Below are 11,098 nucleotides of genomic sequence, written 5' to 3'. Positions count from 1 at the left end.
ATGGTAGTTCCTGATTAGTCCAAATCATTAAATTTTAAGTAAGTTCCAGAAATATAACTTTTATTTTTCTTATTTCTTTTGTAAGATTCAAAAATATAACTTAAATATTATTACCGTTAAAAATGAAATTTGAATATTTATCTAAAATTGAAAGTTAAACTTAACTATATGCCGTTAATTCCTCTAAATAAACATGTTTTCAATGGTATTTTACAAAATTATATTTTTATTTATTTATTTGTAAAAGTGACATTCTTTCACTTAACATAATAGTTACTTTGCAGAGTGAAAAAAGTATATAGTTAGCAATTAGATTTTGTTCTATCTTCAATAACGGATTGTGTTTCATAAAAATAATCATTATAAAAAGTTTTATTAGCAAAATAATTATATTTTATCGCTAAAAAATTACACTGTGCAACTATAATGATCACAAAGTTTGACGTAGTTATTTTGCAAATTTTACATTTTCATATTATTAAATTGGCAAATTTTCCTCTTCTTAAACCAAAAAGGCTACATTTTCATATTGTTAGATTAGCAAATTTTCCTCTTCTTAAATCGAAATGGCTTGGGAGAAGAAAAATTCTCCCTTTTCTAGAGAACTCGAGGTAACAAATCGAAAAATTGCCCTTAATTCTAGAGAACTCGAGGTAACAAACCGAAAAATTCCCTTTTTTTCTAGAGAACTCGAGGTAACAAATTGAAAAATTGCCCTTAATTCTAGAGAACTCGAGGTAACAAACCGAAAAATTCCCTTTTTTTTCTAGAGAACTCGAGGTAACAAATCGAAAAATTGCCCTTAATTCTAGAGAACTCAAGGTAACAAACCGAAAAATTCCCTTTTTTTCTAGAGAACTCGAGGTAACAAATCCAGTGAAGACGGGACGAGGCCTGTTCGAACAAAATCTACTCCTTTATAATCGATTATACATACTGAATTTCGATTAGTAGTAATAGTAAAGTTCTCTCCTTTTTAATGGTTGATCCAAATTGAAAGAACACACACAAGAGAAACTTTCATCTAATATAACTTTCCATAAGTGAAACTCATACAATAATATTTATCAATAATCACATAACTCTATCCTTGTCTTTCCATAAAGAAAAACTACACAAATATGTTTCTTCAAATCCCATTTTCTTTTACATCTTCATGAGAAATTTTCAACTACAGATTCCCCATTCTAACACCGGTGTCCCTAGCATAAGTTGCATAACCGTCGTTCGCCCTAGAAAAACTAACATAAAAGAGCTCGGTCGCTATACCTGTAAGCACAACAAATGCAGCTCCTGCTCCAAAGAAACCTTTCCTCACTACCTTACACGACAACGATCTCCTATACTTGGTGTGAACCGCGTTTGACACTGAAGCCGAGAGCAAACACGATACTGCAATGACGAAGAATATCCTGAAATGTTGTATTCGAGTTGTTAGAATTCGAGCTAAAGAGTGATTTGATTGAACTGATATGATTAGAAGTTGAACTATACCAGCTAGAAATGAACAGAACAATGGCCCAAGCCCTTGAACCGCTCGGTCTTAATGCCTTCCCACAACACAAGCATCGGGTTACTACCATTATAATGATTTGACTTATCAACAAGAACAAAAACGCCCCAACGCCTAAACCAGTCGCGATATCTTTGTCATAAACACAATAGGTGTAATCAGCTTGCTTTACTAATCTTGCCTGTTGGGGAAAGAACAGAGTGAGTTCAAAATTTATAAGTCATAACCGAAAAGTTATGGCATTCGATTCCTTGAAATGATTAGGAAATAATGCAACTAACTTAACTAACTAAAGAACACTTAACTGAATAACTAACTAGTAACTAAACTATCCTATGAGTGAGCCAATTCACTTGACCAATAAAGTTTGCATTTTTAACAAATCATAATTGAAAAGCAAAAAGTTCAACTATGATACGAAGTTTACAAGTTCTAAAGAGATAAAATGGAACATATGCAATCATCAACATGCTCATTCAATTACTATGTGTAATGTTTTCAACAAAACCCATATATGAAACTAATTTTCCTGCTTAATCCTACAATATTTGGGCACCAGAAAAGTAGAGACTCGAATCTCTGAGAACATTATCACATACCTAACTATTTGAGCTACCCTTCTTAAGTGTCAATATTGTTGAATTTATAGATAAAGAATCTAACTAAAACGCGTAAAAGGAAAAAAGAATCTTAACTTTTTCGAGTTAGTAGAGAATAAGGTAGATTAAAAAAACTAGTCTACAATTAAAGACCTAGCTCAGATTGATTGAAACACAACCCAAGTCAGTCACAAGTCTAGAAAATATTCATATTCTTCTGTTTTACAATTAAGAACCATCTATCAATTTCTTGAACTTTCTTTGTAATGGCATCCTCTCATAAAACCTTATTATGAAGTTAAATCAAGCAAAATCACTAAGTAGATCCCATGGGATCCTTATAGCGGTGTTTAGTTGGAGATAATAAAATGGAATAGAAATAATTTTTATTCATTTCTTTATTTGGTTACATTATAAAGTATTAGAATGATTTTTCCATCATTTTAGCAGAATAACTATTCCATTCTGAAATGGAAGGAAAGATCATTTCGATTCCATTCTATTCCAACTCCTATTTCTATTCTTATGTTTTCATTTTTCCGAACCAAACACCACCTTAAAGTACACATTCATGAAGAATGGACACTTTAATCTCACCTAATCACATGAGCTAACCTCAAAATAGCATAGTAGCCAACCCACTTGAAGAACTAGCCTCATGCACCATAAACTTGAATAAGTGTTAATCTTTCACATGCTGCCAAAACACCTAAGATCCTATTATTAGCATAGAACTACTTGAATACATCTAACAAGGAAACTTCCATACAAATTGACCATCATTTCTTTAAAAACAAGTCCCATTTCTCACATGGGATTGTAAAGGTTGTAATACATAAAGCCCCCACATCAATTATATATACACACAAAAGATTTTCCACATGTTATCTCAAGATCCACACAAATAAAAATAAAGGATTAATTTTTAAGAACCACATCAAACAACTCAAAGGGGTTCTTCAAAATTATGTTTACAACAACAAATTTTGCTCAACTTTAAAGAGCTCAAAAACCTCATATTCAAACAACAGCTAGGTTACCCCAATCAACTGAATTTTTTTCCCCCAAAACCCAAACTTTTACCAAATCTAAACCAAAGCTTAAACATTTCAATACACAGAGAGAGAGAGAGAGAGAGAGAGAGAGAGAGAGAGAGAGAGATTAAACTCACAGTAGTTCTTCTCTGCTCAGCAGCAACAGCAAGAGCAAAAGCAATCAAATCAAAAATGAAGACCAAAACCAGTACCAGAGTGGAAGCCATGACTTCAAAGCTTCAAAAGCTCTCACCTTTTTCTGACCCACCAACTCAAAAAGTCAACAAAACCTTAACAAGTGTCTAATAATTGATACTATGTATATATATAATATTGAAAGACAGAAGCTTTAACCAACAAAATCCTAGAATAGAGAGTAAAGGTTTGGTTTTTGTGGCACACAATATGAGTTTTTATGCCTTGAAAATCATAAAGTTATGATCTTTTTTTGATTCTTTCGTTTCAATTTCTTCTTCATTTGTGAAGAGTTTTATTGTTGTACGATATCAATACGCGGTTGTTATGAACAAGTGTTCTTTATTTGTATGACAATTTTTTTTTTATTTTTATTTTAAATACAATAATTTACGGTATAAATATATATTTAAATTTAATTTTAATGCTAATAATATTTAAGTTATAATTTTAAAATTTTTAATTCGTTTGAGTTATTAATTTTTTTAGAAAAATTAATTTAAATATATATCAATAAAAAAATAACACATAAATAATGACTATCGAATACAACATAATTGTAAAAATATAACTTAAATGTTATTATGGTCTAAAATTAAACTTAAATATCTATATATCTTTTATATAATACTAATTAAACTAAGATTATTAACTTAAAGTATAAGTATGCTAAAATTCTATAATATTTTTCCTTAAAAAAATGAGAAAAGAAAAAGTAAAATTGTATTGAAGTTGATTAGAATAAAGATGGTTGATTCCTTTTTAGTATATATAACATACATCATCAAAAGAAGTGTTTGACTAATTAGAAAAATAATAATTGTTTTTTTGTGGAGATAATTGCAAAATTTCTTGGCAAATAGCCAAATATAGACCAATTAAACTTTAACTTGAAAGAGTATGGCTCATATAGTTAGTATGAAAGTTTAAAGGCCCTCTTAATGCCGTTTCAAGGTGGTAAGGAGTTGCTAACTTCTGGTGGAAGTGTATGGAAACTTCTTCTACATAGAGGAGTTTACCATTGTTTCATTTAGTTTGTTCACAAGACTGCAGGGTGCTAGGTTCCATTTCATCTTCTTTGATCGAGATATGGCTGATACAACACTTAATGATTTATTTGAGGAGTCTGTACAGGTTAGTGTGGAGGACATCACTTGTGATCTTCATCCCGGTGAAGTGGATCCCCCGAATGAGCCTTGCAAGGTTATTCTGGAGAAACTCTTTTGTCACACTAGACTGGGCAGAAAGGCGATACAGGGTTCATTGAACAATGCTTGGGCTTCCATCTCTGGATGGAGCTGGAAAGAACGTGAGGATGGGCTACTACAGTTCTCATTCAGAACAAGCTTTGATGCTGAAAATGTTCTTCTCAGGAGACCGTGGTTGGTGTGTGGCTATTTACTAGTCCTTATGCCTTGGCCTTCATGGCTCACTCCCGAGGAGGTTAAGTTTGATCATACTCCAATATGGGTCCGATTAAAGTATTCCCCCATTCTATTGGAACAAAACGAATCTACAAGAGATGGCGGGAAAAGTTTCTAAAGTTTATGAGCTTCCTCGGCATATCGAAAAAAACTTTGAAAGGTGTTCTTTTGGCATGGGGACTTTACGATTCAGAGCCACGGTCGAGCTATCCAAACCTCTGTTCTCTGGTTTCTTTCTTCGGAGAACAGGGATTAAGGACTTATGGCTTCAATATCAATATGAGAAACTCCCAAGAATATGCTACAAGTGTGGCCTAATGACACATGAACACAAATTTTGCTTCAAGACTCCGGCAGTGATTAAAAACACCAAAGGCGAATTCTTTCCAATGTTTGGAAACTGGATGGCCGAAGATGCTATTGAACGGTCTCCCTTCACTTTACCTCTGCCAAAATGGTTCAGTGAGTGGATTGTGAATCAAAAGGCGGCAAAGGATGAAAAGATGAGACAATTGTTAAAGAATCAGAGACTTAGTTTGCAGATCGAATGCGCGGATTCAAGGGAGCTTCGAACGCAATACCCAGGGAAGAGAAGGCAAGTGGAGACGGTGGTGGAGACAAGAGTTAGCTCCGGTGAACTAGTCATGAACCGATACCCAGCGGTCACTTTGCCGGGGATTGGAGAAGTTACCCCATTTGAGAACACAGCAAACCTGATCGTGGAAAAGATACTCCCAGACCTTCCTCCTTTGGAGGTGATAAGGACAATGCAAAAGAAAAAGGATGTACCCAGCTGCAGTGGTACGAAAATTGTGTCTGCAAAGACTGGAACCAGGCACGCGATACCACTTTCCCCATCTGACCATCAAGATGCAGAGTCTTTGGGTGATGCTACTGAAGAAGAGTCGATTATAGAAGCCCCTAATTTGCTAGCCGTTGGAACCCAGGCGGCAAAAGATGAAAATGACAAACTAAAAGGGGCTAAAGATGTAATAGCCCAAGTGGAACAAAACAACACTATGAAAAGCCCAAGGAAGTTGGGCTCGGGATTAGGATTGGGCTCGGATCCAAAAAGCCCATTTGGTACACAAGCCCATATTATGGAATATCCATCAAAGGAATGCTGGGATTTGGCTTTTAATCAATTACTGGGAGCCCAAACTGTTGATAAATTCCACCGTGAGCCTACTCTCTTTAACCCAATCCTGGATATTGAAGAAATTCGTTGCTATGAAGCTAATCAAGGACCAAGAAAAAGAAAGGCAACAAATGGTTTTTATATGCTGCCCAAAAAAGATGATGAGTCAAGATTCCAACAAGAAGATGAACAGCGTGTGTCACCAAGAAATGAAGAAACCATGGACTCTCCATTACCGTGTCCACACAGTGGGTTTTCACCTGGATCAATGGAGAAGGACAACAGTCGACGGAGGAGAGGACGACCGAGGAAAAATTCTGCCTTTGTGTCGAAGCCAACGGAGCCAACAAGGAAAAGAGGAAGACCAACAAAGGAGGCGATGCTAGCTATGAAACCAAAAAGCTTCAAAAAAGAAAGTGATAACAAAAGGAAAAACAAGGTTAGTAAGCATTATTGCAATTCTTGGGATACTGCCTCAGTTGAACTAGCTATTGATCTAAATAACCACTTTGTGGTAATTGAGAGAAATAAAAATCTACCAAGTCAATGTGTCATTGAAGAGATAGAGGAGGCAGCAGAGATGAAACAGATCACAAGCTCAAAGAATACCAATGACCAGTTGGATGCTACCAAGCAGGTTTTTTGCTTTGGGGCTATGGAGACTTGCCCACAAAAGTCTCCAAGTTCTCAATGAAAATCCTTGCTTGGAATTGTCGCGGTCTCGGGAACTCCGCGGCAGTTCTACAATTGACGGCTTTGATTCGCCAGTCAAATCCCGATGTGTTAGTTTTATCAGAAACAAGACTAGGAAAGGAGAAATTTGATAGAATATGTTTGAAGTTACAGTTTATTGATGGAAGCTATGTCCCCCCTGATGGATTGGCGGGGGGTTTTGGAGTAGTGTGGAGGAATGGAATGAAGGGTACGGTGATGAGTGAAGACAAAAATTTAATCAATGTTCTAATCGAGTCGGAGCCTCCTGGGACTCCTTGGAACTTATTGGGTGTTTATGGGCCGCCTTCTATAATGGGAAGAGAAGTTTTCTGGAACAGAATAGGCGATTTAATCTTGAACAACACGAATCCTACTGTCATTATTGGTGACCTTAATGGTACTCTTGCGGACAATGAAAATCTCCATTACTCAAATTGGAGGAACCCAGCACGATACTCCTTTGATTTGCGGCGGATGGTTGCTAGAACGGGCATGATAGATTTGGGGTCACAAGGAGGAAAGTTCACTTGGTTTCAAAAAATGAAAGCTACAAGTGGGGGATGTGGGTTAAAAAGAGCTCGTCTTGATAGAGCTCTAGCATCGATTGAGTGGAGATTGTTGTACCCGAATGCCATCACCCATGTGCTTAGTACAGCCACTTCCGATCATAGACCGATTCTTCTTGACATGAATGGAGGGACCAACTGCAACAGAACATACTTTAAGTATGAGTTAATGTGGGGAAGAGATCCAAAGTGCTATTGGGTAGTGAAGAACGCCTGGAAAGAGAAACTTCATCAACACCCAATGATTAATTTCTACCGAAAACTCAAAAATACTAAGGATCAATTGGCGAGGTGGAATAGAGTTCAGTTCAAGTTAATTGGCAACCAAGTGAATGAGGCGAAAGCAGCTCTACAGCACCTGGAAGATAGAGTTCTTGTAAATGGAGAGGATCTTGCAATGGCTAGAGACAAACTGACCGAAGCTCTCGCGAGGGAGGAGATTTTCTGGAGGCAAAAGTCACGTGTTAAGTGGCTTCAGCAAGGAGACAGATGCACAAAATTCTTTATGGCCACCACTGTGATCCGTCGTCGACGAAATTATATTCAGCAGATCCGGTTGGAAGATGGGAGGTGGGAGAAAAACATTACCAACATAGCTAATCTGTTCATTGCAAGATTCAACAACATATACATTGATAAAAAATCAGCAGCTCTTCCGGCTCTAAACTGCCTTACGAATTGCATCATCTCTACTCAAGATAACGAGCATTTGAAGGCTTTCCCAACAGATCGAGAAATCGAAAGGTGCATACGCTCCATGGGACAAGAAAGAGCCCCGGGACCAGATGGAATGCCCACGGGGTTCTATATGCAGCATTGGGAAACAGTTAAAAGAGATGTCCTTGATATGGTCAGCCATTTTTTTAGGAATACTGAACTTCCCCAATGTATAAACAACACCAACATCGTGCTTATCCCAAAAAAAGAGTGCCCCAGCGGAGTAAATGACTATAGGCCGATTGCTCTCTGCAATGTCGCCTATAAATGCATCTCAAAAGTCTTGGCGCTTTGACTCCGAAGCATCTTACCTGAGATCATCTCCCCAGCCCAAACAGCTTTTGTAAAAGGACGGCTCATAGCGGAAAATAGTGCGGTTGCAAAGGAAATAGTCCACTCAATGGGGAAGAAGCGAGGGAAAAATGGATACATGATGATTAAACTGGATATGGAAAAAGCTTACGACAAGATGAGTTGGAAATTTATTGTGGAAGTCCTGGAAAGACTAAAGTTTGACGCCAGATTTGTAAGATGGGTTAAGAAGTGTATTAAAGTCAAGAGAATGGGACTCCTTCTGAATGGTACAGTACAAGGTGTGATCTCCCCGACATGTGGCTTAAGACAAGAAGATCCGTTATCTCCGGCTTTGTTCATAATTGCCGCGGACGTGCTCTCTCGACTCATAATGGTAAAGAATGCGGCTGGGGAGATAGCTGGCTTCAAGGTAAAAAGAGAGGGACCAACCATTACACATTTGATGTTCGCCGACGACATTATACTGTTTGGCAAAGCATCAGTGAAGGAGGCGAAAAGTTTCCTTAAGTGTTTTGAAGACTATTGCGCTTGGTCTGGACAAGCAGTTAATTACCAAAAATCCACTGTTCACTTCACCCAAGGTGTCCATAGTAAGAAGGCGGAGGAGATCATGAATATTCTAGGGATGAAAAGGATGAATAGAGATTCTATGTACCTCGGATTGCCTTTATTCAGATCAGTGAAGAGAGCTAAGGATTTAAACTTCCTTGTCGACAAAGTTATGCAACGAGTTAAAAGCTGGAAAACAAGGTTATTATCCAAGGCAGGAAGAGCGTGTCTCATACAATCGGTTGGCTCCTCCATCGCTACGTATGTAGCTGCCTCTGATATAATTCCTAAGAAAATAGCAAGAAGAGTTGACAAAGAATTGCGAGACTTCTGGTGGGGAGACTCGGAGAACAAAAAGACTTGGCATACTATTGATTGGAGTTCACTTTGTCAATCAAAACTGCGGGGTGGTCTCGGGTTTAGAAGAATTGAAACTATTAATGCAGCCTTTATCCTTTAATGGGGATGGAAGGCTCTTACGGATAAGGATAGCTTATGGGGGACCATTATTCAATCAAAATACCTCAATGGAAGGTGTTTCTTAGATGCTGAATTGAAGGAGGGGGACTCAAGCTTTTGGAAATCAGTTCTAAGAGCTAAACCGATGCTTCTAACTCAGGTGTGTAAAAAGATTGGTAATGGAGAAGAAACATCCATCTGGTTCGATCCGTGGGTGCCTTCCTCCAATACAAGACCTACTCCTCTCCAAGATGTAACTCACGGTGTCGCTTGGGTAAGCCAATTTATGAGGGACGATCGAACGTGGAACGTGGAGATGGTCCATGAATGGTTTAACCGGAGTGACGCGAAAGCAATCTTGAATATCCAACTACCGGTTGATGACACAAGGGATGCTTGGATGTGGATGGGAGAACCTAGTGGACTCTTCTCAATTAAATCGGCGTGCCGGAGTGTCAAAGGTATCACACATACTACCCCAGCGGATGCAAAATGGAAGTGTTTATGGACATCCAAAATCCATCCTCGTCTTAAACTCATTTGGTGGCAGCTTGAGAGGGATGCATTCCCAACAAGAGGTAAGATAGCTCAATTTATGGAACTAAATGATGTGTACTGTCCTATATGTGGGGAGGATGTCGAGACAATTTTCCATCTGCTATGGAAATGCAATTTGGCTAAAGCCATATGGTTCAACTCACCTATGGGGCTTCGGGCTGAATTGGTTGATGTGAACTGTTGGGAACATTGGAAGAATTGGTTCAAGGAGGACTTCAATAGACCCCCAAATCTCACTTTCCAAGAGATTTTGATCACTGCTCTATGTGTGGCGGAAACTGTGTGGTCTGAACGAAATTCTATTGTGCATTCTCAATTGAGATGCCCGCCTCAGAAGGTGTTACTGAATGTTAACAATAAAGTTAGAGATCATCTGAAGGTGGCTTGCAATGAGGTGACGGAATTCTGTGAATGGCGCCCCCCACCCGACTCGTGGCTATGCTGCAATTGTGATATTTCTGTGGACGAGGACGGTGTGGTTCTTGCAACGGTGGTTCGAGATGACAAAGGCAACATTGTTAACATCAAAACTGAGAGAAGCCTCTCCACTGACCCGGTGATTGGGGAAGGGCTTGCAGTCTGCATGGCGGCCGAGTTAATGCATAAGATGAGGGTCAAGAATGTGATCTTTCAGAGTGACAACATGGAGGTAGCCACAGATCTTTCCATGGAATCAAGGAAGGATATCAACTTCAAACTCACGGATATACGAAAGCGCTTCCATCAGGTGTGCTCACAGTTTACTGGGTGGGGCATTGGTCATGTGAATCGAAGGTGTAATTATATGGCACACAACGTTGCTGCTTGGGCGAGGGAGACAAGGAAAATAGGCTTAACAACGCCTACGGATATGGACCCTACTGTGCTTTCAGATTACATCGAATGGAGGAAGCACGCTGGCTAATCTGCTGCTTCTCATCTTCCTAATTATGATTTACTTCTGTAGTTTTATTTTTGTTTGCTTTATGTTTGGATGCTCTTGCTGGTTTTTTTTGTTGTCTTTTTTCTTGTAGCTTTACTTTCGGCAGTTTGTACTGGTTTAAACCTTGACTATTTTGTTTAATTGATTTGCTTTGAGGGTGTTCACACCCTCTCTTTCATCAAAAAAAAAAAAAAACTTTAACTTGAAAGTTTTGGGTGCTTCTACATCGAAGCATTATTACTGTTTTGGTATTTAGAAAATTATTTAAGATTTTATTATTAAATTTTGATAAATTTAAAATAATTTATAATATAAAAAGTAATATTCAAACAGATTATTTTACGCATACATAAAATAAAGCAATTACGAGTATAATAGATTATTTGAACTTTGCT

At 37.9% G+C, this 11,098-nt stretch overlaps 2 protein-coding genes across 2 annotated transcripts; one reads left to right on the top strand and one right to left on the bottom strand.

Moving 5' to 3' along the window:
• Window positions 1–1,008: 1,008 nt before the first annotated feature.
• On the bottom strand, window positions 1,009–3,665 carry LOC115698142 (uncharacterized). The gene is made up of 3 exons (XM_030625320.2): window positions 3,284–3,665; window positions 1,495–1,694; window positions 1,009–1,412 (listed from the first exon to the last, which is right to left on the bottom strand). Exons 1-3 carry the CDS (start codon window positions 3,371–3,373, stop codon window positions 1,172–1,174), a joined length of 531 nt encoding a protein of 176 aa, XP_030481180.2. The 5' UTR covers window positions 3,374–3,665; the 3' UTR covers window positions 1,009–1,171.
• Window positions 3,666–8,300: 4,635 nt separating this feature from the next.
• LOC115717538 (uncharacterized) lies at window positions 8,301–9,224 on the top strand. The gene has a single exon (XM_030646524.2). It carries the CDS (start codon window positions 8,301–8,303, stop codon window positions 9,222–9,224), a length of 924 nt encoding a protein of 307 aa, XP_030502384.2.
• Window positions 9,225–11,098: the final 1,874 nt, after the last annotated feature.

Source organism: Cannabis sativa, chromosome 7 (assembly GCF_029168945.1).
Source record: "Cannabis sativa cultivar Pink pepper isolate KNU-18-1 chromosome 7, ASM2916894v1, whole genome shotgun sequence".
Lineage (NCBI taxonomy): Eukaryota > Viridiplantae > Streptophyta > Magnoliopsida > Rosales > Cannabaceae > Cannabis > Cannabis sativa.
The sequence above is the reverse complement of the archived record's forward strand: the minus strand, read 5'-3'. Positions and strand labels throughout refer to the sequence as shown.

What these genes read in the sequence shown, in the direction of transcription:
- LOC115698142 (XM_030625320.2), bottom strand. Translation starts at nt 3,373, where the DNA reads ATGGCTTCCACTCTGGTACTGGTTTTGGTCTTCATTTTTGATTTGATT. An exon ending in CTGAGCAGAGAAGAACTACT is followed by an intron (nt 1,695 to 3,283) that starts GTGAGTTTAATC and finishes TTTCCCCAACAG; the next exon opens with GCAAGATTAGTAAAGCAAGC. An exon ending in GTTCTGTTCATTTCTAGCTG is followed by an intron (nt 1,413 to 1,494) that starts GTATAGTTCAAC and finishes ACAACATTTCAG; the next exon opens with GATATTCTTCGTCATTGCAG.
- LOC115717538 (XM_030646524.2), top strand. Translation starts at nt 8,301, where the DNA reads ATGGGGAAGAAGCGAGGGAAAAATGGATACATGATGATTAAACTGGAT.